Here is a 22,163-nt window from a genome sequence, read left to right as displayed (position 1 = left end):
TTTTATAAATTCATATATATTAATTTAAAAAGAGAGAATAGTTTTAGGCTCAGAGAACATAATTTAAAAATTATTTTTTTAATCAAATAAAACATTTTGGGGGTAATAATAATAAAAATCACTTTCTTCCGTGATAAAAACAAAAACAAAAGAACGTTTCCAAAATAAAAGCCCCACTTCCTCTCCCTTGTGGTTGGGGGCGTGTCGGTCTGGTGCCGATGACGCGTTTGACGTCACAGACCAAACCAAAACATCAGTTGGCTCGTGCCTGCACGTCGTCTCCAACCTGTGGCTAAAGCCGTTAGCCTGCGAGCTAACGGACGTTAAAACCCGTTGGTTTTAATGTGACAACAACAGCGTCACAGACGTGACGTCACCACCAGCTCCTCGCGGCCAGCGCAGAGTGTCGTCACGCGGCGGGCGGCTGCAGGTGAGACAGGTAACGTTAGCTCACCTGCTGTGTGTGTGTGTGTGTGTGTGTGTGTGTGTGTGTGTGTGTGTGTGTGTGTGTGTGTGTGTGTGTGTGTGTGTGTGTGTGTGTGTGTGTGTGTGTGTGTGTGTGTCGTGTTTTCACAGTTAACGGTCGGTTGTTGTTGGTTCGTTGCTCGGTGGAAACTCGTCTGTTGCTCCGGTGCTGACGTCGTCGTCAAGGTGACGGTGTTAAAGCACCGACAGACACCGACCGACCGGTGAGACAGGTGGAGGTGATCGATACCACAGGGAGGCGGCTAACGGCGGCTACACGCTAGCATCGAGACAGACAGGAACAATCAACCCGGATCGATAGGAAACATCGATCCAGAAAAACGTATAACAGATAGATAGATAGATAGATAGATAGATGGATGGATGGATGGATGGATGGATGGATGGACAGACAGACAGATAGACAGACCTATGAGATAGACAGACAGACAGAGAGACAGACAGGCAGGCAGAGAAGCAGATAGATAGATAGACAGATAGATAGATAGATAGATAGATAGATAGATAGACAGACAGACAGACAGACAGACAGACAGACAGACAGACAGACAGACAGACAGATAGTAATTTGAGAAAAGGTTTTGCATTGTCTTCCTGTTGCAGTTTTTCAAAATAAATGTTCAGTATTCTGTTCATCGATAACCACCAGAGTACTGTAGCTGCTCACGAGTGTTTTACTTCTGTAGAAACATTTATATGTTATATATTATATAACTTATATGATATATATATGATTGATTGATTGATTGATTGATTGATTGATTTGTTCACTGTGCCCAGCCCCACGTGGGCTTTACAAGACACTGACTAGACAATACAAAATACATACTGTACATCAGGATGGATAACAAGTCTCCTCATAAATATGTGTTGATAGACTCTTGCTGTTTTTAATAATAAATAACTAAAACAAAAATAGCCAGTAGTCTGATGTAGGATGTAATGTTTTCTGTCCCAGAGTCTGATTCAGATATTTTTATTCATGTACTTTGCAAGAGAGAATATATTACAGATTTACAATTACGACAGTCTGCTGCTTTTTCAATAAATCTGACTAGGACATGTCACACTCACACATCCAGAATGAGTCGAGGTTCTTCACCTGAGTGATACAGACTAGAGGACATTGAAACAGAGAGTGAAATTCATTCTTCACAATATCAAGGTCACACAAAACACATATACGCTGCTCTTCAGTATTTATAACTTTTATATGCTGTCTATGCTTCAGTTTATGCTGTGGTTTAAATGGACATACTATATGAGTGTGATCTTCATCTGAAGCTCAGACGTTGACTTATTGAAAAATGTATTGGAATCAATAGTCTTGATGGGTGTCTGTGCTGGCTGCTGACAGGATTGGGAAGCGGAGCGCGGAGGCAGAGGCGGCTGCCGGCGGAGCAGCGAGCCCGGTCCACGGCAGCATCATGTCGGAGAGTCCGGAGAAGAGCTCGTCGGTGTCGGCCCAGGAGCTGAAGGAGCAGGGCAACCGGCTGTTCCTCAGCCGCAAGTACCAGGAGGCTGCAGCCTGCTACAGCAGAGCCATAGTAAGGAGGAGATGGACAGTCAGTAGCTGTAGAAATACACAAAACCTAAATATGGCAATAAAAAGTATTAATGGAAACACCCTCAACGGAATTTTAAATCGAAAGCAACTGGACTTGGTTATTTGAACTGATGAAGCCTCTTGGACAAATAACCAAGTCCAGTTGCTTTCGATTTAAAATTCCTTTGAGATACTATGACCTGGACAAATGAGAATATGCACAGGCTTAATGAAAACACCTACATTTCAAATATCGCTAAGACATTTTTACGCTGTCATAAAGTGTTTTACTTTTTCCAGACGTATCTATATAAAAGTGTAATGGAAACTCTTATTTCAGTTCGAGAATCACACAGCTGATTGAACGTATCCCAGGTCGAAATTGTCGGAAATGTTGTTTCCATAGTTTTTCTGTGAAATCCTCATTCACATCCTCTCCCAGAAAACCCTGATTCGTGGCCGCTGACACACATCATAATCTACTAATAAATAATATATATTATATAATATAATATAAGGGTTTTGCCTTTGAGCAACCAAGCGCTGCCTTCGTCTCCTGTTAAAAACAAGAACAGCAGCAGCTGAGATCGTTCCAACACCATGCAATGAAAACTTTTATGTCCATCTTCCTCAAAGTGAAGTCTCACGGGACAAGAATTTAAGAGAATTATGGGATATAGCGAGACTAGACTTTACAAGAGGTGACGGCTCATTCACCTTTGCAACACCTTTCAATGGAAACACCTGCAAATAGTTGTACTGTTTCGAAATTTCAGAAATATCACTTTTATTTTGTTAAAACCTGTGATGGAAACGCAGCTGGTGTGTCTCTGTTACCATGTTTCCATCCACACGTTTTTATTCGCATTAAGCAGTATCGGATTAAAAAAGCCTCATGGAAACATCATGAATATCGATCAAAAGTTAATACGGTCGATCTCATCGGATTTTCTCTTGATCGATACAAAGTTTATGCGACAAATTCTGATTCTGGAAACAGTTTTTTACCGGATAAATGTGAGTTGCATTATGTTTCATGTCAGTTCTGCTCCATTTTCCAGCTGTTTAAAGACACAACAGCGAGAGTAAACAAAGAAAAGCTGCAGCTGAACAGGCGACAGAAGGATGAAGGATGGACGACGTCTTTCTATCCTGCAGCTTAGTACAATGGAAATGGAAACAACTTAAACTGCAAGAAGTCAATTCGATACAGGAATATCAAAGTTAAACTCAGCTTTATTGTCAATTCCACAATATGTACGGGACATAAGAGAATCAAAATTGATCGCAAAACAGCTCATGACGTCATTACACACGGCTTTTTATTTGATTTAAAGGAGAATTCTGGTCATATTTGACCCCTAAATCGTTGTCCTGATGGTCACCCAGTATTGGTTGGAGCAAAAAACGCGACTAAAATTGATGCAGGCAAACCAGAGTTACACCATGGCTACCCGGCGCTAGGGATAGCCACAACGCTAACCTATGGTACATGACTGGAATCCTTAGAGACACCACTGAACTCATATAGTGTACAGTATAAACAGTATAAACTTTGTGTTTTTGCATGTAGCCACTCACCTCAGTTAGCCGAACTCTGGAACAGCGATCGGTTAGTAATGTCTTTCCAGGACGTTTCAGAGTTCGGCTAACTGAGGTGAGTGGCTACATGCAAAAACACAAAGTTTATGCTGTTTATACTCAGTATAACCGTACAGTTTATGAGTTCAGTGGTGTGTCATAAGGATTCGAGTCATGTACCATAGATATTTGATTGTTTTTTGAGTGTTTGTTGTGGTTGAAAGAATTGCCCCCATGGGTTAGCGTTGTGGCTATCGCTAGCGCCGGGTAGCCATGGTGTAACTCTGGTTTGCCTGCATCAATTTTAGTCACGTTTTTTGCTCCAACCAACACTAGGTGACTGACCATCAGGACGATGATATAGGGGTCAAAAATGACCGGAATTCTCCTTTAAAGGTCTTAGATGGAAACGCACTTGAACCAACATTATTTGCATTAATATTTTTATCGATCTTCAGATAATTGGATCAACAGGTGGATGGAAACATGGCTTGTATCTCTGTATCTCTGTGTCTCTGTGTCTCAGACCCACTGTCCGTCGGTGCCGGCCTACTACACCAACAGAGCGCTGTGCCACGTGAAGCTGCAGCAGTACGACCGCGCGCTGGCCGACTGCCGACACGCCCTGGAGCTGGACGGCCAATCGGTGAAGGCGCATTTCTTCATGGGGCAGTGTCACCTGGAGACGGAGAACTACGACGAGGCCATCGGCAACCTGCAGAAAGGTACCGGGGGGGACTCGAACATGTGATCGACTGCTGAGCTCGCACTCGAGAAACAACAGACATCATCTTTATTTTTATTTTAATTTTCATCTTTTTTCCCTTTGGAAACTATCAGAGTGTGTAAATAGTAAATATCTTGTCTGTAGAAAACTAAAATAATAATACACTGATGTTGATTAAAATATTGAAAAAGAGTGTTTCATGTTTAAAGGGATAGTTCAACATTTTGGCAAATTGGCCCATTGCCATAATCCCTATAGTCATAGCAGTAGGTTCGTTACCTTTAATTGTCGGTGCAAGCTGTTTTTAGAACGGCGGAGCAGAGCCGTGAGCTGCTCAGAGCTACGCTACGGAGGCTAATTATGGGATTTCTTGGTTTCCCTCATCAAACTCATCAAATACACAATCCAACAACTCCACAACGCTCTGGTGGACAAGTTGTGAGCTGCACATTCACCACGCTATGAGATAATAACACAACGTTACCAGACAGAGTTGTTTTAGAGGGAAATTCATGCAAAACCACTGATGCGCGTTGCCTTCAGGGACAGTTTTTCATCAAGCAGTTTCTGCAGTTGCTCTGCTGTTCTAAAAATAGCTTGCACCAACAATTAAAGGTAATGAACCTACTCCTAAGACTATAGGGATTATGGCAATGGGCCAATTTGCATGATGCCACTATACCGACTCAGTATGAAGAGCAACGGACCAGTGATAAAATAAGGACTAAACCAAAACTGAACATTTAGAACAAAACCAGTTCAGAAAATACTGTTTTATAGAGTTTAAAAATAAAATCAGCAGCAATATTTGACCTCTTATGATTGAAACTGGACGGTTTATGAAGTTAGAAGAAGAATTCATTTTGTTTCCTGCTGCTTCTTTTATGTGGAGCTGCTGTAAAGTTTCATCAAATAAAATCAGAGTTAAAGTTAAATTACATATGAAACATTTGGAGCTCGTTACCCTGACTGTCCAGTTCATTTGATGCATTTCATTTTATTTCCTCCTTGTAGAAATAATCTTTTAATTTGTTGCTTAATTTATTGTTTTTGTCCAGATTTTTTGTAAAACTCATGTTCTGTGAAGCTTCTGTGACATTTTCTGGATCTAACTTTACGACGCATCATTAGCTCGATCAGAAATGAAGACAAGACACCTCTGTTCATGACGTGCTGTTTTGTTTTGTTTTGTTTTCTTTCTCCCAGCTTACAACCTGGCTAAAGAGCAGCGTCTGAACTTCGGCGACGACATCCCCAGCGCTCTGAGGACGGCCAAGAAGAAACGCTGGAGCAGCCTGGAGGAGAAGAGGATCAACCAGGAGAGCGAGCTGCACGCCTATCTCACCAAACTCATCCAGGCCGAGAAGAGGAGGCAGGTTTAGTTTAGTTTTAGAGGAATTTACTACGGTAGTTTTTATTTAGTCTTAGTCTTAATTTAGTTTTTATTTAGTTTTAGTCTTAGTTTTTATTTAGTTTTAGTCTTAGTTTTTATTTAGTCTTAGTTGTAGTTTTATTTAGTCTTAGTCTTAGTTGTAGTTTTATTTAGTCTTAGTCTTAGTTGTAGTTTTTATTTAGTCTTAGTTGTAGTTTTTATTTAGTCTTAGTTGTAGTTGTTCAGGTTTCAGGAGAAAGCCTCTGTCAGACCTCTGAAGATGAACTTGTTCCCTTTTAGTTGCATCCAATGATCCCATCAGTCCTCATCAGGTTCTATTCACTCTTATCCAGCTGTGGGTCGTAGCTACTCCAAGTCGTTTTCTTCCTGCAGCTTTAGACATCAACAAGAAAACTACAACTAAGCTGCTGTTATCTGATGAAACTTTACTTTACTGCAGTTTTACTTTGTCATTGGAACAATTATCATTTTTATTTTCATTTCAGTTTACTAAACTATTTTTCCACTGCTAGTTTTAGTTTTAGTTAAGTAGTTTAACCCTGTTGTGTCCACAGAGAGCTGGACGGCTGCAGACAGAAACAAGACGACAAGTCCGACGACGGCGTTCAACACAATCTGAACGAGATCCACACCAAACATGTAGGTTTCCTTCAGATTTATTTATAGGATTATTATTATTTTTATAGTTTTTTTCCTTCTTCTGTATCCCAAATCCCAAATTTTTTCCAGGAACACTTGTGACTTCTCATGTTATTATCTGACCCTACCCTTTGTGTCTTGTATGTTTTACCATTTGAGCTGCTTTTTTCTGTGTTAATACATGAAAATTTAATTTACGAAATATTTATTTATAGGACATATTTAATATAGAAAAAAATATGAAAAACATCCGCACAACTCCAAAGGAAAGAACATAAACAGATCTGGGTGCACGGAAAAAAGCGTGTCGCAAAAAGTAATAGAAACCTGCACTCACTTACAGATAAATATATTCAATGTATTGGGTGTTTCAGCTCTAATATTCGATATAGAATCAATAAAATCAACGATGACAGGAGAAACAGTTTCTTACAGTGGAGTTAAAGCAACGGTAACGTCTGAGCTCTGTGTCTCTGCAGGACAAGTACCTGTCGGACATGGAGGAGCTGTTCTGTCAGGTCGACGAGAAGAGGAAGGTGAGTGAGTCGCCCTGCTGCCGACGCTCCGTTTTCCCGTCTCGTCTGTTTTGTCTCTGAACTTGAACGTCTCACGCCGGCGTGTTGTGTTGTGTTTTGTTTTGTTTTGTTTTGTTTTGTTTGTGACGTGTGTTTGACAGAAGCGCGAGATCCCAGACTTCCTGTGCGGGAAGATCAGCTTCGAGCTGATGAGGGAGCCGTGCATCACCCCGAGCGGAGTCACGTACGACCGCCGAGACATCGAGGAGCATCTGCAGGTGAGTGTGTGATGTTGGGTTGTCAGTCTCCCCCCTAATCAGATTCTAATTTCTAACACTTCTTATGTTAAATATTCAAATTATTAATGTTATTTTAGCTCATTATATTTACACCTCTACCAGCTTATTTTTACGTTCTGTGTCCACTAAAACGAGGCCGGTCTTCAACGTTTTTCAGGGCAGAGACCCCCTACTATATATATTATATAAAACTGTGTTTTACATTAAACTGGGCCTAGTGCCGTGTATAAAGCTATTCAAATAATACACAGGTTCGTATATTAAACATACTGCATACAGATTTTTTGCACTTCCCATATCAGTGTACTTTTTTATTTTATTATTATTATTATTATTATTATATCGTTTTTAATCTTTTTGTTGTGACCATGATGACCTGCCTCCTTGCACTTTGCACTTTTTTACCTACTCATTTAAAGGGACAACGAGGAGTTTTGGAAAGCGAAGTGTTCTCACACTACATTTACCATGAGCCTCTGCGCGCCCGGTGAAATTCTTGGACCGGCGCAAGACAGATGTCTGGCCAAGAATGTTTTTATTCATCAAGAATTAAAGTCAGAGGTTTGAAGATGATCAGATACCGTCGTAGTTCCCACTATTAACGGAGATTCAGCGGCGTTATTCTCATGACTCGCCGGGCAGCGTCAGCAAAACCGAAAGTAAGGAAACGCTGGTCGGCTCGCCCAGCATTTCCATCACCATTAATTATAACAAAATAATGATAGAGACAAAACAATACATTTATTGAAAATGGAGCCATTATCAAGTGTGGGTAACGTAGATTCATCCACATTAATGTGAGACTTTTTTATTGCCGCAGAATTTTTGGTTCTGCCGATGGAGAAAACTCCTCGTTGTCCCATTATTTATATATTGCTGGTATATTGTGTGACTGTATTGTCCAGCATCGAGGGGGGAGTGTGGTCCAATTTCGTTGCATTGTTGGACTAACCCTAACCCTTATGTAATGACAATAAAGACTTATCTAAATAGAAGTAGGGGACCGGGCCACTGCCGTTTATAAACAGACGTTGTTCACTGAACCCAGTGCCAGTATCAAGCTATTCAAATTGGTTTCTTTTTTAATTGTAACATAAATGTGGAAACTAATCTAACCAATAATCTAATCAACCAAAGATTTTGGCTTCCGCGTCGTTGCAGAAGGAACACGTTGGAAAGTCAGTTTCCACCTTCGAATGTTCTCATTTTTAAAATACTTTGGATTCTGTTCGAACAGCGAAGTTCGTTGTGACGGCTCTAGTGTGTTTCTTAGTTGTGTCTCTTCTGTTTCAGCGTGTCGGACATTTTGACCCGGTGACCCGGTCGCCGCTGACCCAGGACCAGCTGATCCCCAACCTGGCCATGAAGGAAGTCATTGATGCTTTTATTATGGAGAACGGGTGGGTGGAGGATTACTGACCAACGAGCAGGAAGGGAATTTTATTTTGACGAAGCCGAAGCCGAAGAAGCTCCGTCTCTGATTTTACTTTTTACTAAAGTTTATCGACCAAGAAACAGACAAATCAGTTGATTTTTTTATTTCCTGGAGACAAATGTGTCGTTTCCCACTGATTAATGCAGCAGAGAAAAGATCTTTAGTAAATTAATGAACTCTTACCGTCCCGTGTTGAAAATTAAGTCATATTCTTCCTCTAATTAAAACATCTAGACACATTTATTTCCAGGAAATAAAAGTTTGGCACTTTATGGAACAAAACAGATGAGAATGTTTAAAAGAGAAATGAAACAAACAAACAAACAAAAACAGAACAAAGAGAAATGAATTAAAAACAAACCAAGTTACAGAAATAAAGAAACAAAAGTCTAAAGTTTGTTTTTCTTTGACCTGAAGTTTATTCTAAGTTCATCTTCCATGTTTGAATTCGTCAGTGAGAAAGTTGAGTTTATTTATATAAAGTCTGAGACGTGTCGAGTGTTTTGGTTCATTAAATTTTAGATTTTAACGAGCAGACGCATCTCGTCCTTCTAAAAACATCTGTTCGATCCACTGCTGTTACCATGGAAACACAGACAACTCAAAGTTTTGATTTTGTCATATTTTGTCATGAGGTTTGTTGTTGTAATTCTTGTCTCGGCCACCGGAGGCACTGTCACTTCCTCCTGTAGCTTATGTGTGTGTGTGTGTGTGTTTTAATCAGCTCAGCGTCAATGTAGTGGCTGTAAAGCGTCACCGTGGAGACGCAGGTGGTTTTTGAATCCTGTTAGGTTTATAGATGGATGGATGGATGGATGGATGGATGGATGGATGGATGGATGGATGGATGGATGGATGGATGGATGGATGGGCTCACTACAATCAGATTACTCTGTCAGGTCAATCAGATTACACGTGGAAGCTGCTGCTCCGTCTCAACGGTTCAGGTGTAAAATTAGAACCAACGATGCGTTTGCTGGCGAACTGAAGGAGAGGAAACTGGAACGTCCCGTCACTGTGTGTGTGTGTGTGTGTGTCTCCAGTTCTTGTTTTTTACACCGATGTCGCTTGAAATCTGTTTCCTTTTTTAATGACTTAGTTAAATGTGTCTTTGTGATTTTTATTTTCTAAATTCAGTTTGTTGTTGAGTGAATTTTCTTCTTTTTTTTTTACATACATTTTATTTTTCAGACCGTGTGATGATGTCGTGTGTTTGAGTTTCTGTTTAATGTGACCTGAAAGTGTTCACAGTAAAATGTTCATGTTTTCTTTTCTCTGTCTGTCGTTGTTCTTGTTTCTTTCACTCATTAAACGTCGCATGGCGGCGGCCAACTTGAATTTTCTCAGATTAAAGAATCAAATTCAAATTAAAAACATTTTCAGCCTCTGAATCGACTCATTTATCAATAATCCTGCAGATTGAGACGTTTCCGGCTCATTTTTATGTTTTATGAAGTGATTTTATTAGCTATTACTCTGCTACTTATTTTATTTAGGGATTTAAAAAAGACTTAACACCAATATTGTCAAAAATAACATTTATTTTTCACCTGCTCAGTTTGGTCCTTTCATTCATTCATTCAGTTAAATTAAAACATTACAGTTGGAGCTGCAGGTTTGTGGTTGGTCCTTGATCTTTAGCCCCTCCCACCATCAAACAATCATTTAAAATCTGTTAACACATTAAATAAAATTAATTCTCTCTGAGACAGATTCTTATCGTCTGAGTCTTTGTTCTTCAGTTTTTCTGAGCGGCTTCGTCCCTGAATTTAAAGGGATAGTTCAACATTTTGGCAAATTGTTCCCATTGCCATAATCCCTATAGTCATAGCAGTAGGTTCGTTACCTTTAATTGTCGGTGCAAGCTATTTTTAGAACGGTGGAGCAGAGCCGTGAGCTGCTCAGAGCTACGCTACGGAGGCTCATTATGGGATTTCTTGGTTTCCCTCATCAAACTCATCAAATACACAATCCAACAACTCCACAACGCTCTGGTGGACAAGTTGTGACCTGCACATTCACCACGCTATGAGATAATAACACAACGTTACCACACAGAGTTGTTTTAGAGGGAAATTCATGCAAAACCACTGATGCACGTTGCCTTCAGGGACAGTTTTTCATCAAGCAGTCTCTGTATTTGCCAATGGGCCAATTTGCCAAAATGTTGAACTATCCCTTTAAACATCAAACATCAAACATCGGTTCTGTTGATCGACTCTCCTCCCGTCACCGTGGAGACGACGCTCAGCCGAGGAAGGTGGAGATGAAGACGCTGGTGTCCAGGTTGAGGGTGGCGTGCCACCAGCGGTCGGGGAAATACAGCACCTGGTGGAGAGACAGGAAACAGGAAGCAGGTGAGCGACGTGGAGGAGGAGGGGGTCAGAGGGGGCGGAGTCAGTCAGCCGGTCGTCCGCTCCGTTACCTCCCCGGGGCGGATGGTGCACTCCAGCGGCGCCTCGTCCAGCGGCAGGTTGGGGTACGTGTCCGTCAGCCAGGACAGCGTGGTGCGGTTCGGGTGGAAGTGCGGCTCCTTGTCCGGCGGGAAGAGGAACCAACGCTGCAGAGGACGAGTTCAACAGGGACACGGTCACACTGAGGGACTATTCATAGCTACAGCTGCAACAGTTAATCAATTAATGACACAATAATCGATTATTAAATTAATCGTCAACTATTTTGATAATGTAATAATCAGTTTGAGTAGTTTTTCAAGAAAAAATCTTGATTTCAGCTTCTTCAATGTGAATATTTCTGGTTTCTTTGTTCCTTTATGACAATAAACTGAGTCTCTCTTTGGTTTGTGGACAAAACAAGACATTTGAGGACGATGTCGTCTGGTGGTTTGGGAAACACTGGTTGATGTTTTTCAACATTTTATTGACCAAACAACTAATCGATTCATCGTTTAAATACTGATAATCGTTAGTTGCAGCCCCGTTCATATCAATAACTTTGTAACTTTTTTCAAGTGAAAAATAAAATAAAGAAAAAACAGAGAGAGAGGAAAAATTGAATGCATAACATGCAGAACACAGCACATGTTGGATTACGATGATATCCCATGATCATTATAAGATGAGTACTATAAACATAAACATAAAAGAGCAGAAAAAATGAATGAAGAAGTAGACATTTACAGAATCAAGTACCTTTCTTCCATAAACGACCTCAGAGTAACCTGGGCCGTGCCAGTGGAAGGGAACTCCTGTTCCTGCACCTGGACACAAACACAGGATTCATTTATCTTTTATTATTATATTATATTATTATATCATGGTGATGTTTTCAGTGAGTGAGATTCCTCTGAGATTTCTGCAACTGGTAGATGAGCTGACAGACGAATGAATTTCCCTTTGAGAGTCAATCAGCGTTCCCACTCTTCTCTTGAAATCGTTTTCCAGGACTTTTCCAGGACATTTTCAGCTGCTACAGTTTTTACGGCATACACTGTGTTCTTTTCGTCAATGGTACCTAATTTTGTAAATTTAATCAGTTTGTTTCTATGTTTATTCCTCTCTCTCATTCTCTCTCCCAGAAATCTGATTTAAAGATGTGCAGTCTATGGCTCTAACTTATGAAATAATCTCTTAAATGCTAAAAAGAAATATGAAAAATATATCATAGAACAGCACAGACATGTTTTTTTTTTTGGGAAACGAAATCCTTAGCAGGGTCTGAAAAAGTCAAATAGAGGTGTGGTAGCTGTGATAAATCATTTTCCAGGACAACTTGTAAGCTTTTCCAGGATGTTTGACTTGTTTTTCTCATATTCCATGTGTTTTTCATGACTGGAAAACTGGTCAAACGTTTTCAAGGTTTTCCAGATTTTCCAGGATGCGTGGGAACCCTGTCAATGTTATTCCTGTTCTTCTGTAGCTGTGTTGTGGTGTTGTGTCGTGTTGTGGTGTTTGCTGACCTGCGATGCCGAAGCTGAAGGCTCCACTGGTGAGAGGCAGGACGTACGGTGGAGACTCGTACTGGTCGAACAGACGCTGCCACTCGGTGAAGTTGTTGTCCCCGAAAAAATACAGAGTGTCTGAGGAGGAAAAGGAAGCTGGAGGTTAGAAAGACTTTCTGATTAAACTACAACAACAGCAGCTAGTGCGTGTCTGTGTGAGATTCTGCTCCTTCATTTTGTTTTTGATGAACTTTTGGATTCTCCTGAAACTCAGAAACTGAGGGGCTGTCCCATTTCTCCACACTTGGCTCAGTGCGCTTGGTTACGCACGCACTACATATAGTGTGCAGCATGGATTAAGTGGCCAAGCGTGTTGGGGGAAATTTAAAAGCAATCGGGACACACTTGACAAGTGCAGCCTGTGCCATTGCGCACACTAGCACAACTACGACACACACACACAGCAACAGTTTTAATAACCAGTGCTGCTGGATCACAGTCTCATCTACTCCTAACGTGTCTCTATGCGCAAGATTCAGATCATAAACATGTAAGCCCAACTCTGTAAGTAAATAAAACAAACAAGAAAAATTAAAATATAAAAACATGAACAGAGCATGATGAATATAAAATATGACATTAAAAAGTCATAATTATGAGATAGAAAGTTAATTTCATTTTATTGAGATTAATTCAATAGCATTTCCTAAACGTGACTTGTGGCTGCCGGTGACGGCGGACTTCACCGTGGTGCATTGTGGGATTTATACTTGGCCAAATACCGCTCGGATGCGGTCTTACCTTAAGTGTGGGTAAAGTGAAAATCAACACGCTGCACTTTCGGTCGTTGGAGAAATGGGACACACTGAACTGACACTAAGCCCATGAACGCACACACCAAGTGTGTAAGTGTGATCGAGTGTGCATATTGGGACAGACCCTGAGCCTTAAAACCAGCCGTCAGGACTTCCTGTCACTTTGTGATGTCACAACTAAGCCCCGCCCCCTCACCACCTGGACAACACCATCCAACAACAACTTTGCAGGATTTGGTTTCTCTGAGCGTTTTATTCTGAAATCTGCTCTGTTTTTATTGGATCACGTCAGAAAACAGTCCCTCCTCTCTTCTGATTGGCTGACACCGACCTGTTGTTACTAGAGCTCCAGAGAGAAGCTGAGAGAGGAGATGGTTTTTACATCTTCTCATGGATCAACATTTCTTCAAACTTCTGAAACTTTATAATCCACAAATTTACTTTTTGAGTCGTTTTTTTATGTGAATTTTCAGGCAATTCACATAATTCACATTTACAGGCTGTTTTTTTCTTTTAGAAAACTTTTATTTTTGAAAACGGATACATCTCCTTATTCATTCTTGTAAGAACAACAACCTTTAATGTCTCTCATGTGACTTTGACACCACGAAGGAAAACCATAATAACAACTTCATCAGTTTGACAAAAACTCACAACACACGACAGAAGTGTTTTTTGTTGATGTTTTGTTTCCTGGGGGACACAATAAAGTGGCGCACCAGGCTAACAGCTAACGCTAACAGGCTAACAGCTAACGGCTAACGCTGACAGGCTAACAGGTCATTTTATTTAAAGCGGGTTTGAACTCACCGCTGCCGAGGGCGCCGGCCGACTGAGGCTTCAGGAAAACATCCACGTACTCCTGGAACGGGACGTCCACTGGAACAGAGTCAACACAGACACGTCAACCAGGAAACAACAAACAATAGACGGATCTGAGTCAACGGCTTCTTATTTATTTATTAACTAACTGCATCCTTAAACTGATTGCCTTATTAAAGGACTGTCTTCTGCCTCTCCTTTGTAACTGTTGTGGTTTGGATTCTCCCTGCGGGGATCAATAATAATAAAGAGTTCAATCAATCAATCAAACCATCAAATCAGAACAACCACATAGAAACCTGACAGGTCACTCCTCTGTGATTATTCTGTTTTATGTTGAACAAGAATAAGAAATAAATGGAGGACATAAAATAAAACAATCAAAACTGGAGAAAAAAAAGGTGAATTTAGAACATCTGATCATAAACTGACAATGAAAAGCTTCTAAAATGTAAATATTTAGTGAGTGAGAGTGAAAAAAAAGATATGTATTTTTGTTTAAAAAAAAGACTTTAGGCCTAATGAGGCATAGATAGATAGATAGATAGATAGATAGATAGATAGATAGATAGATAGATAGATAGATAGATAGATAGATAGATAGATAGATAGATAGATAGATAGATAGATAGATAGATAGATGTCGTACCTTTCTTGTATGAGTAGGTGTTGGCCGTGCTGAGTCTCACTCTCCGGTCGCCGTAGTTCTGCAGTAAACTGGACTTGGAGCAAAGTGACCTGAATTTCTAAAAATAATTTTTAAAAAAAAGAGAGAGATGCGTTCAGAATCTGAGCCGTCTGGACTTCCTGTGACTTTGTGATGTCACAACAGCAGCAGATGCTCACCGTGTTGTCGGTGAGGCCTCGGAGGATGACGGGCCGGCTGTAGGCGTATCTACGGGAGACAGAGCCACGACGTTCTTCTCAGTCAAACTGTTTGGTTTTATTTTAAACACTTTTAGTTAAATTCTTTCTCCACTTCACACACGAAGACGTTTTTACCTCTCGATGAACTGTTGGTACGAGAGCGAGGAGCCGTCGAACACGTCGATGTTACAGGGACCTTCATCCTCCAACCGGAAATCTGAAGGCAGCGACCTGACAACAGAGAGTTTAGGAATAATGATAATAACATTTAACTTCTGCCCTAAACTCTAAGAGGCTAATGACACGTAACTGAAGCAGCACAGAAAAATCAACACACGACTGGTTTGAACATTTGGTTATTGAGGCAAAACCTCCAAAGATTATTTTTAAAAACCACTGAAACGTGAAGATTTGACACTTTTCTTTGTTGCATCTGATTGTAAACTCAATTAAAGGGACAACGAGGAGTTTCTATTCGGTTATAAAAAAGTCTCACGTTAATGTGGATGAATCTCCGCTACCCACACTTGTTAATGGGCCCATTTTCGATAAATATATCGTTCTGTCTCTATCGTTATTTTGTTATTATTAGTGGTGGCGGAGATGCTGGTCGAGCCGACCAGCGTTTTTTACTTTCGGTTTCGCAACGAGTCATGAGAATAACGCAGCTGAATCGCCGTTTATGGTCGGAACTACGACGGTATGTGAACCTCTTTGAACCTCTGACTTTAATTCTTGATGAATGAAAACATGAGTCTGTCTTGCGCCGGTCAAAAGAATTTTACGGTGCGGAGGCTCATAAATGTAGTGTGAAAACGCTTCGCTTTTCCAAAACTCCTCGTTGTCCCTTTAACTTTAAATATATTTATTTTCAATCTTTTTCGTAGACTTTTACAATGATGCTTATTGTGTGTAAATGCTGTATGTATTTGGTATTTCATGAAACATTATGAATAAGTAGAAAATGCAGGTGAATGAATGAAAGTATCTGAAGTCATGGCTGCAAAGTAGAACCAGTGAGCATGGAGGACCGGCTTTAAATGGGTTAAAATATGTTGAAAATCCTGCACATTGTTGACGTGTTAAGTTGACGTCTGCTGCAATAAACTAGAGGGAGTGACGATTTAAAAAAAACTTCACTGAAGCTGTGTTCATGTAACTGAAGCAGGAGCTGAAGATTTAATGTGAGAAGGAGGTTAAACTACATGGAATGTTGAAAAATGTCTAAATTGTTGAAAATTCTAAAAGAAGATTAAACTTTATTTATACAGCACATTTCCTGCTAGAAACAACTCAGTGTGCCTCACAGCCAAAGTACATAAAAGGAACAGCAAATAAAAAAAAGTTGAAAAAATAGAAATATTGAAAACTGACATTTAAAGCAAAACTAATGTAGAAGAAGCTGCAGCTGAAGAGTAAAAGTAGGAGGAGGCTGAATGACGTGAAAGAGTTAAAAATGTGTGGAAATATGAACAAAAATATGTATATTTTTTAAAAATCTGTCATTTAAAGAATTGAAATAAAAGTCATGAAATGGTTTGGGGGAAAAAAAGGTGAGGAAGAACTGTTTAAATGCTTCAGGCTGAAGTTCAACAGTAAAAGAGTTGGAAACACGAAGAAACTAAAGAAACTCCTGAAACTAAATCTTCATTATCTGAACAAACTGAAACACGTTTAAGTCTCAGGCAGCCGTCATGTCTCCTCGCTATCGGCTGAGACGATCCGTCAGGTGAGCGATGATGTCGTCGGTACGTTCTGTACTGAACCTGACAGCAGCTGCAGGTGTGTCTGGTATGTGACCTCTACCTTCTAACCAGGTGACTCATGGAGGAGCCGCTCTTTTGTCCGTCATTATTAACTGTGTTTCTTTGCTTGTACAATCAAAAGGTTTAAAAATAAAACTCATCATGTGACATCAGGTGACACAAATACAGGAATGAACGAAAGTAACATCTCCTCTCTCTACTCAACTCAACTCATATTTTAAGCTCTATTTTAGTCTGGTTTTCTTTTTTTTTTCCTTATTCTCTCTTTTTTCTTGTATGTTTTTTTCCCCGGTTCCAAATCTTACTGTTTAATGTTTTGTTTTTATGTAAAACACATTGAGCTGCCTGCTATAATAACTACATCTGTGTCGGTCACTTTATATAATAAAATGTCTTCTTAGACATTAACCGTCTCAGTTTGTGAGCTCCATGACAGAGTTTAGATTTATTTTTCTTACAGTTTTCTCTCATGTGACGGTTTTTATTGTCATTAAAACTATATTTTATATTTTATTGACTGGTTGCTAAGCAGGAGTGTGTCCAGTGTCCACACGCTGCAGAAACTGTTTTGTCCCTGCTGCTGTTTGTCTTTTAAATAAATGAGTTATAGTGCACTTTTGACTCTTTTTATTAGGTTTAGCTTATTATTTATGTATTTTAACTTAATGTATCTGTTTGTCTGTTTGTTTTTATCCCTGTGTCATCATGCTCTCAACATGTTTTACAGTTATATTACACCGTATTTTTATGGAGCATGTGTATTGCTGTATTGCGTCTGATTTGAACCACAGTCAGTGAGTGGTGACACTCTCTAAAGCAAGACCCTTGCTATATTTATAAAAGAATAATTATATGGAAACCACACAGATTTTATTTTATAGCGATTATACACTTATACAAATATATTCATGGGTAGCATATTCAGATTTTGCCAATAAACCTTGACAATTATGGTCCTTTAAAACTGGACCTTTAAATTACTTTTTTTTTTTTTTACATAACTGGTGTGTGTAAAGGTGTGTAGGTGTGTGTCTCAGGTAAATTAGTTACAGTCAGCCATAACCTGAACCTTAACCCTCTCGTCTTTGTCTTTCAAGACCTAAGCAAACTGAAATTCAAAGAAAACATAAATGCATTTAAAATTTTGTTTAGAGTAGGTTAACACACTAAATTGCTGTTAGAACTGACCCAGACCTGCTTACCTTACAGTTATAACAACTAAAACATTAGCACTAACAACTTGCATGAAAGATATATACTATAATAAGATACATATAATAATCTAGGCACACAATAAATATGATTCCTAAGTTTGATAAGTTTAACCATAAAGCAGACAGAGCTATCACACAAATAAATGCAGGGGGGAAGTACTTTCTTATATAAAAAAAAATTAGTTTTTTCCTTCTAAAGTTGTCTGTGTCTGCTACAGGGTGCTACTTGTTCACATATGGAAGAATAAATTGAGCATATGCAGAGTGAATCAGGAAGTATTACAACCAGACACACAGCATCTCACTGCAACCAACACTAAATCTGCAGATTTCCCTACACTAACTAAACATAAACAGGAATCACTGCAGACATCCATACCCTAATTAATGTCAGAATAGAGATTTAGAGACTGAAAACTGAAAATAAAAGGCTTTTTAGAAACAGCCTGGCTCAGCAACACGTCTCTGTCCTGTGTTGTTTGAGTGTTTTGTGTTTTGTCCTTTTGAATTGAAGTTACCTTCTTGCTGCAAAACAGGTTAGAGTAGGTTAACACACTAAATTGCTGTTACAACTAACCCAGATCCATCTAAAACATTAGCACTGACAACTTGCATGAAAGAAATCTACATAGGCACACGATAAACATGATTTAAGTTTGATAACCTTAACCACAAAGCAGACAGAGCTATAAAAATGGATGGGGGAAGTACTTTCTTACATAAAAATTTGTTTTTTCCCTCATAAGTTGTCTGTGTCTGCCACAGGGTGCTACTTGTTCACATATGGAAGAATAAATTGAGCATATGCAGAGTGAATCAGGAAGTGTTACAACAGCATCACACTGCAACCAACACTAAATCTGCAAATTTTGTACATAAACTAAACATAAAAGGGAATCACTGCAGACATCCATACCCTAATTAATGTCAGAATGGGATTTTTAGAGACTGAAAACTGAAAATAAAACGCTTTTTAGAAACAGCATGGCTCAGCAACACGTCTATGTTGTTTGAGTGTTTTGTGTTTTGTCCTTTTGAATTGAAGTTACCTTCCTCCTGCAAAACAGGTTGGAGTAGGTTAACACACTAAATTGCTGTTACAACTAACCCAGATCCAACTAAAACATTAGCACTGACAACTTGCATGAAAGAAATCTACATAGGCACACGATAAACATGATTTAAGTTTGATAACCTTAAAGGGATAGTAGCATTTTTTTAAAAGTGGGGTTGTATGATCTACAAATAGCCCCTAAGTACTTTAATTGCAGTAGAAGACTCTCTACACTCCTCCTGTTAGCAACGCCAGCCCATAGCCCTTTACAACATACATTGTTGTGAATGGACCCAAAGAAACGGCCAAATAAAAACTGTGTTTTTCCTGCACTTTGAGGGGCTGGAAAAAATTATATTATAGCGAACAATGGAACTGTGTATTTTTTTTCAGGTAAAACCTCTTTTAGGCCGTGAAAATAGGCCGTTTCTTTGGGTCTGTTCACAACAATGTATGTTGTAAATCTCTGGGCAGGGCTATTATGGGCTGGCGTTGCTAACGGGAGGAGTGCAGAGAGTCTTCTACTGCAATTAAAGTACTTATAAGGGCTATTTGTAGATCATACAACCCCACTTTTAAAAAATGTTACTATCCCTTTAAGCACAAAGCAGACAGAGCTATATAAATGGAGGGGGAAGTACTTTCTTATATCAAAATTAGTTTTTTCCCTCATAAATTGTCTGTGTCTGCTACTTGTTCACATATGGAAGAAGGACTAAATTGAGTAGCCTATAGAGTGAATCAGGAAGTGTTACAACAGACACAGCTGACAGCATCACACTGCAACCAACACTGAATCTGCAGATTTTGTACATAAACGGGAGAGCAGAGTAGGATTTAGAGACTGAAAACTGAAAATAAAACGCTTTTTAGAAACAGCATGGCTCAGCAACAACACGTCAGTTTTGTGTCCGTGAACTCACCATCCTCCTCCTCCTCCTCCTCCTCCTCCTCCTCCTCCTCCTCCTCGGTTCTCCTCCGGCGGCTCTGCCCTCCCCGCGGCCCACAGACAGAGCACCAGGACCCGGCAGCAGCTCGACAACACGCCGCTGTTCCGGTCCATCCAGACCCGGGCACAGAAACACTGAAGAAGGTCGGTGGTGGAAACCTGGAGGTGGAAACGAGACGAATTCAACCAAAAACACAGAGAGAGAGAGAAACCGTCCTCCGACTTCCGGGATGAGCTCCAATCAGAAAACACCACATTCATTTCAACGGGGCGATGCTGCGTTCACGGAACCTGGGAACTATAGGCTCTGAATAGGAAAACTCTATACAAAATTGAAAACCATGCAAATAAACAATGAAAAAATTACGTTTAATTAAACTGAACAAAATAATGATAATAAAAAAATAAAATCAATTACAAATAAATTATAATATAGTTCTGTTAATTTTGTTTTTGGAATTAGTTCTTATTTTTAAAAAAAAATCTAAATAGAAATTTCTAGTCATTAGACGACGACAATGTGATGTGTGTCCACGTTAATAATTACACATTTGGACAACAATACCGCGTTGTTCTAATAGCAGAGGATTTAAACTTAATAAAACTGATAATAATAACTGATAATCATGTTATTTTATGTTTTTATTCTGATAAATACACTACCACTACTACTCCCACACACTGAGCCAATCAATCACACATTGATATCACACAACACCATAACGCCAAATGTTAGGAAACAAGAATTTATTCAACAGACAAAAGGCCCAATATACAAATCATTGTATATATCATACAAGTGTTTGTTTTTTAAATGCACACCATGACAGACAGACACAAGGCACACACAGTGCACAGTGCAGCCCAATAGAATCTTTTATACAAATAAAAGTGTAAGTTTGCAGTATCCTTCATGTAAGCTACCATGCATACGGTAATTAAAATCACAGTTGCAGTATCTTAGTGCAATTGGAATTTCAAGGCAAGAGAGATCGATAACAGATAAACGTGTAATATGATAAACAGTCCTGTCAGGTTCAAGTTCATAAACTCCTGTAATTCACCATCAGTGCAAACGTTTCAAGTTTGAGCTCACGAGTGAAAAAAGATTCAAACAAACACAGTTGACGTCTAAACAAAGATGTGTTGACCTGTAGTGTTAAATTATGATCAATAGATGCATTTTAAATAGCTGTTAAACATTAAATTATCAACATTTAAATTATTCACTGTAAAACTCGATATAAAAATAACACAATTATATTACATAATTTATTTTTTATTCTAGCCTATTTCTTTCCTTGTTTTTAATTCTTATAATTTAACACTTTACACATTAGAATTCACTGACATATCTGTCATATCTTTACATTTAAATGATCTATAAATGAAAATTGTAAATGTTATCACAGAAAACAAGTGAGTTGTGGAACTGAATACAAACAAATCAAATAGTTATATCAACATTTACATTTAATGTTCTGTTCATTTTGTTTTTGGAATTAGTCCTTATTTAAAAAAAAAATCTAAATAGAAATTTCTAGTTATTTTCATTGATCATAATTAAACAGTATAGAAGACTGGTGTATGGTCAACTGGTCAATAACATTAGTCAGTGTTGAATTAGTGAGTTATTTTTTAGTTATTTTAAGAACAGAACCTAAATAAAACCTAAACCTCCTGCATTATTTTTATTTTATATTTTTAACAGGAGCCATCACATCACCTCACAGGTGGAAAAAACCAAACAGTCCTGAGAGAACAGAGCAGCAGCATCAGCATCAAACACCAACATCCCATAACTCACACCGATGAGTCGCTGCACCTGTGTTTAACCAGGTCGTCGCCTCCTCGAGCAGCTCAGCAAACAAAACATGAAGCTCGAACGAGCAGCTGTCTCCAACAAAAGAACTCACTTTGTTAATAAAATAAATAGTGTTTTTTATTCTAAATACTTTAATATATTCTTTAAATATATATATATATATATATATATATATATATATATATATATATATATATATATATATATATATATATATATATATATATATATATATATATATATATATATATATATATATTGTAGTGGTTGATTTAGAAAAGAATCAGCAGATTGATCATGATCGATAATATAATGAGAGTCAAGTGTAA

General features: G+C 38.9%; 2 protein-coding genes across 5 annotated transcripts; one reads left to right on the top strand and one right to left on the bottom strand.

Moving 5' to 3' along the window:
* The first annotated feature begins 267 nt into the window (after nucleotides 1-267).
* On the top strand, nucleotides 268-8,951 carry LOC310989464 (E3 ubiquitin-protein ligase CHIP-like). Of its 4 annotated transcripts, none has more exons than XM_083976538.1 (8): nucleotides 268-430; nucleotides 1,844-2,033; nucleotides 4,140-4,338; nucleotides 5,547-5,716; nucleotides 6,292-6,372; nucleotides 6,852-6,908; nucleotides 7,049-7,165; nucleotides 8,480-8,951. In XM_083976538.1, the coding sequence occupies exons 2-8, from the start codon at nucleotides 1,914-1,916 to the stop codon at nucleotides 8,603-8,605; spliced, it is 870 nt and encodes a 289-aa protein (XP_083832664.1). In that variant the 5' UTR covers nucleotides 268-430; nucleotides 1,844-1,913; the 3' UTR covers nucleotides 8,606-8,951. The 4 variants fall into 4 exon arrangements, with proteins under 4 accessions (XP_083832664.1, XP_083832665.1, XP_083832666.1 ...); XM_083976539.1 differs by having other exon boundaries at nucleotides 268-439; nucleotides 5,547-5,712; nucleotides 6,288-6,372; XM_083976540.1 differs by having other exon boundaries at nucleotides 268-439; nucleotides 7,052-7,165.
* A 1,532-nt stretch (nucleotides 8,952-10,483) lies between these two features.
* On the bottom strand, nucleotides 10,484-20,192 carry jmjd8 (jumonji domain containing 8). Its single transcript, XM_083976541.1, has 9 exons — nucleotides 19,984-20,192; nucleotides 15,162-15,257; nucleotides 15,006-15,054; nucleotides 14,809-14,905; nucleotides 14,148-14,216; nucleotides 12,541-12,660; nucleotides 11,774-11,841; nucleotides 11,047-11,181; nucleotides 10,484-10,949 (listed from the first exon to the last, which is right to left on the bottom strand). Exons 1-9 carry the CDS (start codon nucleotides 20,121-20,123, stop codon nucleotides 10,869-10,871), a joined length of 855 nt encoding a protein of 284 aa, XP_083832667.1. The 5' UTR covers nucleotides 20,124-20,192; the 3' UTR covers nucleotides 10,484-10,868.
* Between the last annotated feature and the right edge of the window lie 1,971 nt (nucleotides 20,193-22,163).

The sequence above is a fragment of the Trachurus trachurus genome (genome assembly GCF_905171665.1).
Source record: "Trachurus trachurus genome assembly, chromosome: 8".
In the NCBI taxonomy this organism is placed as follows: domain Eukaryota; kingdom Metazoa; phylum Chordata; class Actinopteri; order Carangiformes; family Carangidae; genus Trachurus; species Trachurus trachurus.
This window is presented reverse-complemented; position numbering and strand designations above follow the sequence as displayed.

What these genes read in the sequence shown, in the direction of transcription:
- LOC310989464 (XM_083976538.1), top strand. Translation starts at nt 1,914, where the DNA reads ATGTCGGAGAGTCCGGAGAAGAGCTCGTCGGTGTCGGCCCAGGAGCTG. An exon ending in AGGCCGAGAAGAGGAGGCAG is followed by an intron (nt 5,717 to 6,291) that starts GTTTAGTTTAGT and finishes GTCCACAGAGAG; the next exon opens with CTGGACGGCTGCAGACAGAA. An exon ending in AGGTCGACGAGAAGAGGAAG is followed by an intron (nt 6,909 to 7,048) that starts GTGAGTGAGTCG and finishes TGTGTTTGACAG; the next exon opens with AAGCGCGAGATCCCAGACTT.
- jmjd8 (XM_083976541.1), bottom strand. Translation starts at nt 20,123, where the DNA reads ATGGACCGGAACAGCGGCGTGTTGTCGAGCTGCTGCCGGGTCCTGGTG. An exon ending in GGCCGGCGCCCTCGGCAGCG is followed by an intron (nt 12,661 to 14,147) that starts GTGAGTTCAAAC and finishes TTTCCTCCTCAG; the next exon opens with ACACTCTGTATTTTTTCGGG. An exon ending in AGGTCGTTTATGGAAGAAAG is followed by an intron (nt 11,182 to 11,773) that starts GTACTTGATTCT and finishes CGTCCTCTGCAG; the next exon opens with CGTTGGTTCCTCTTCCCGCC.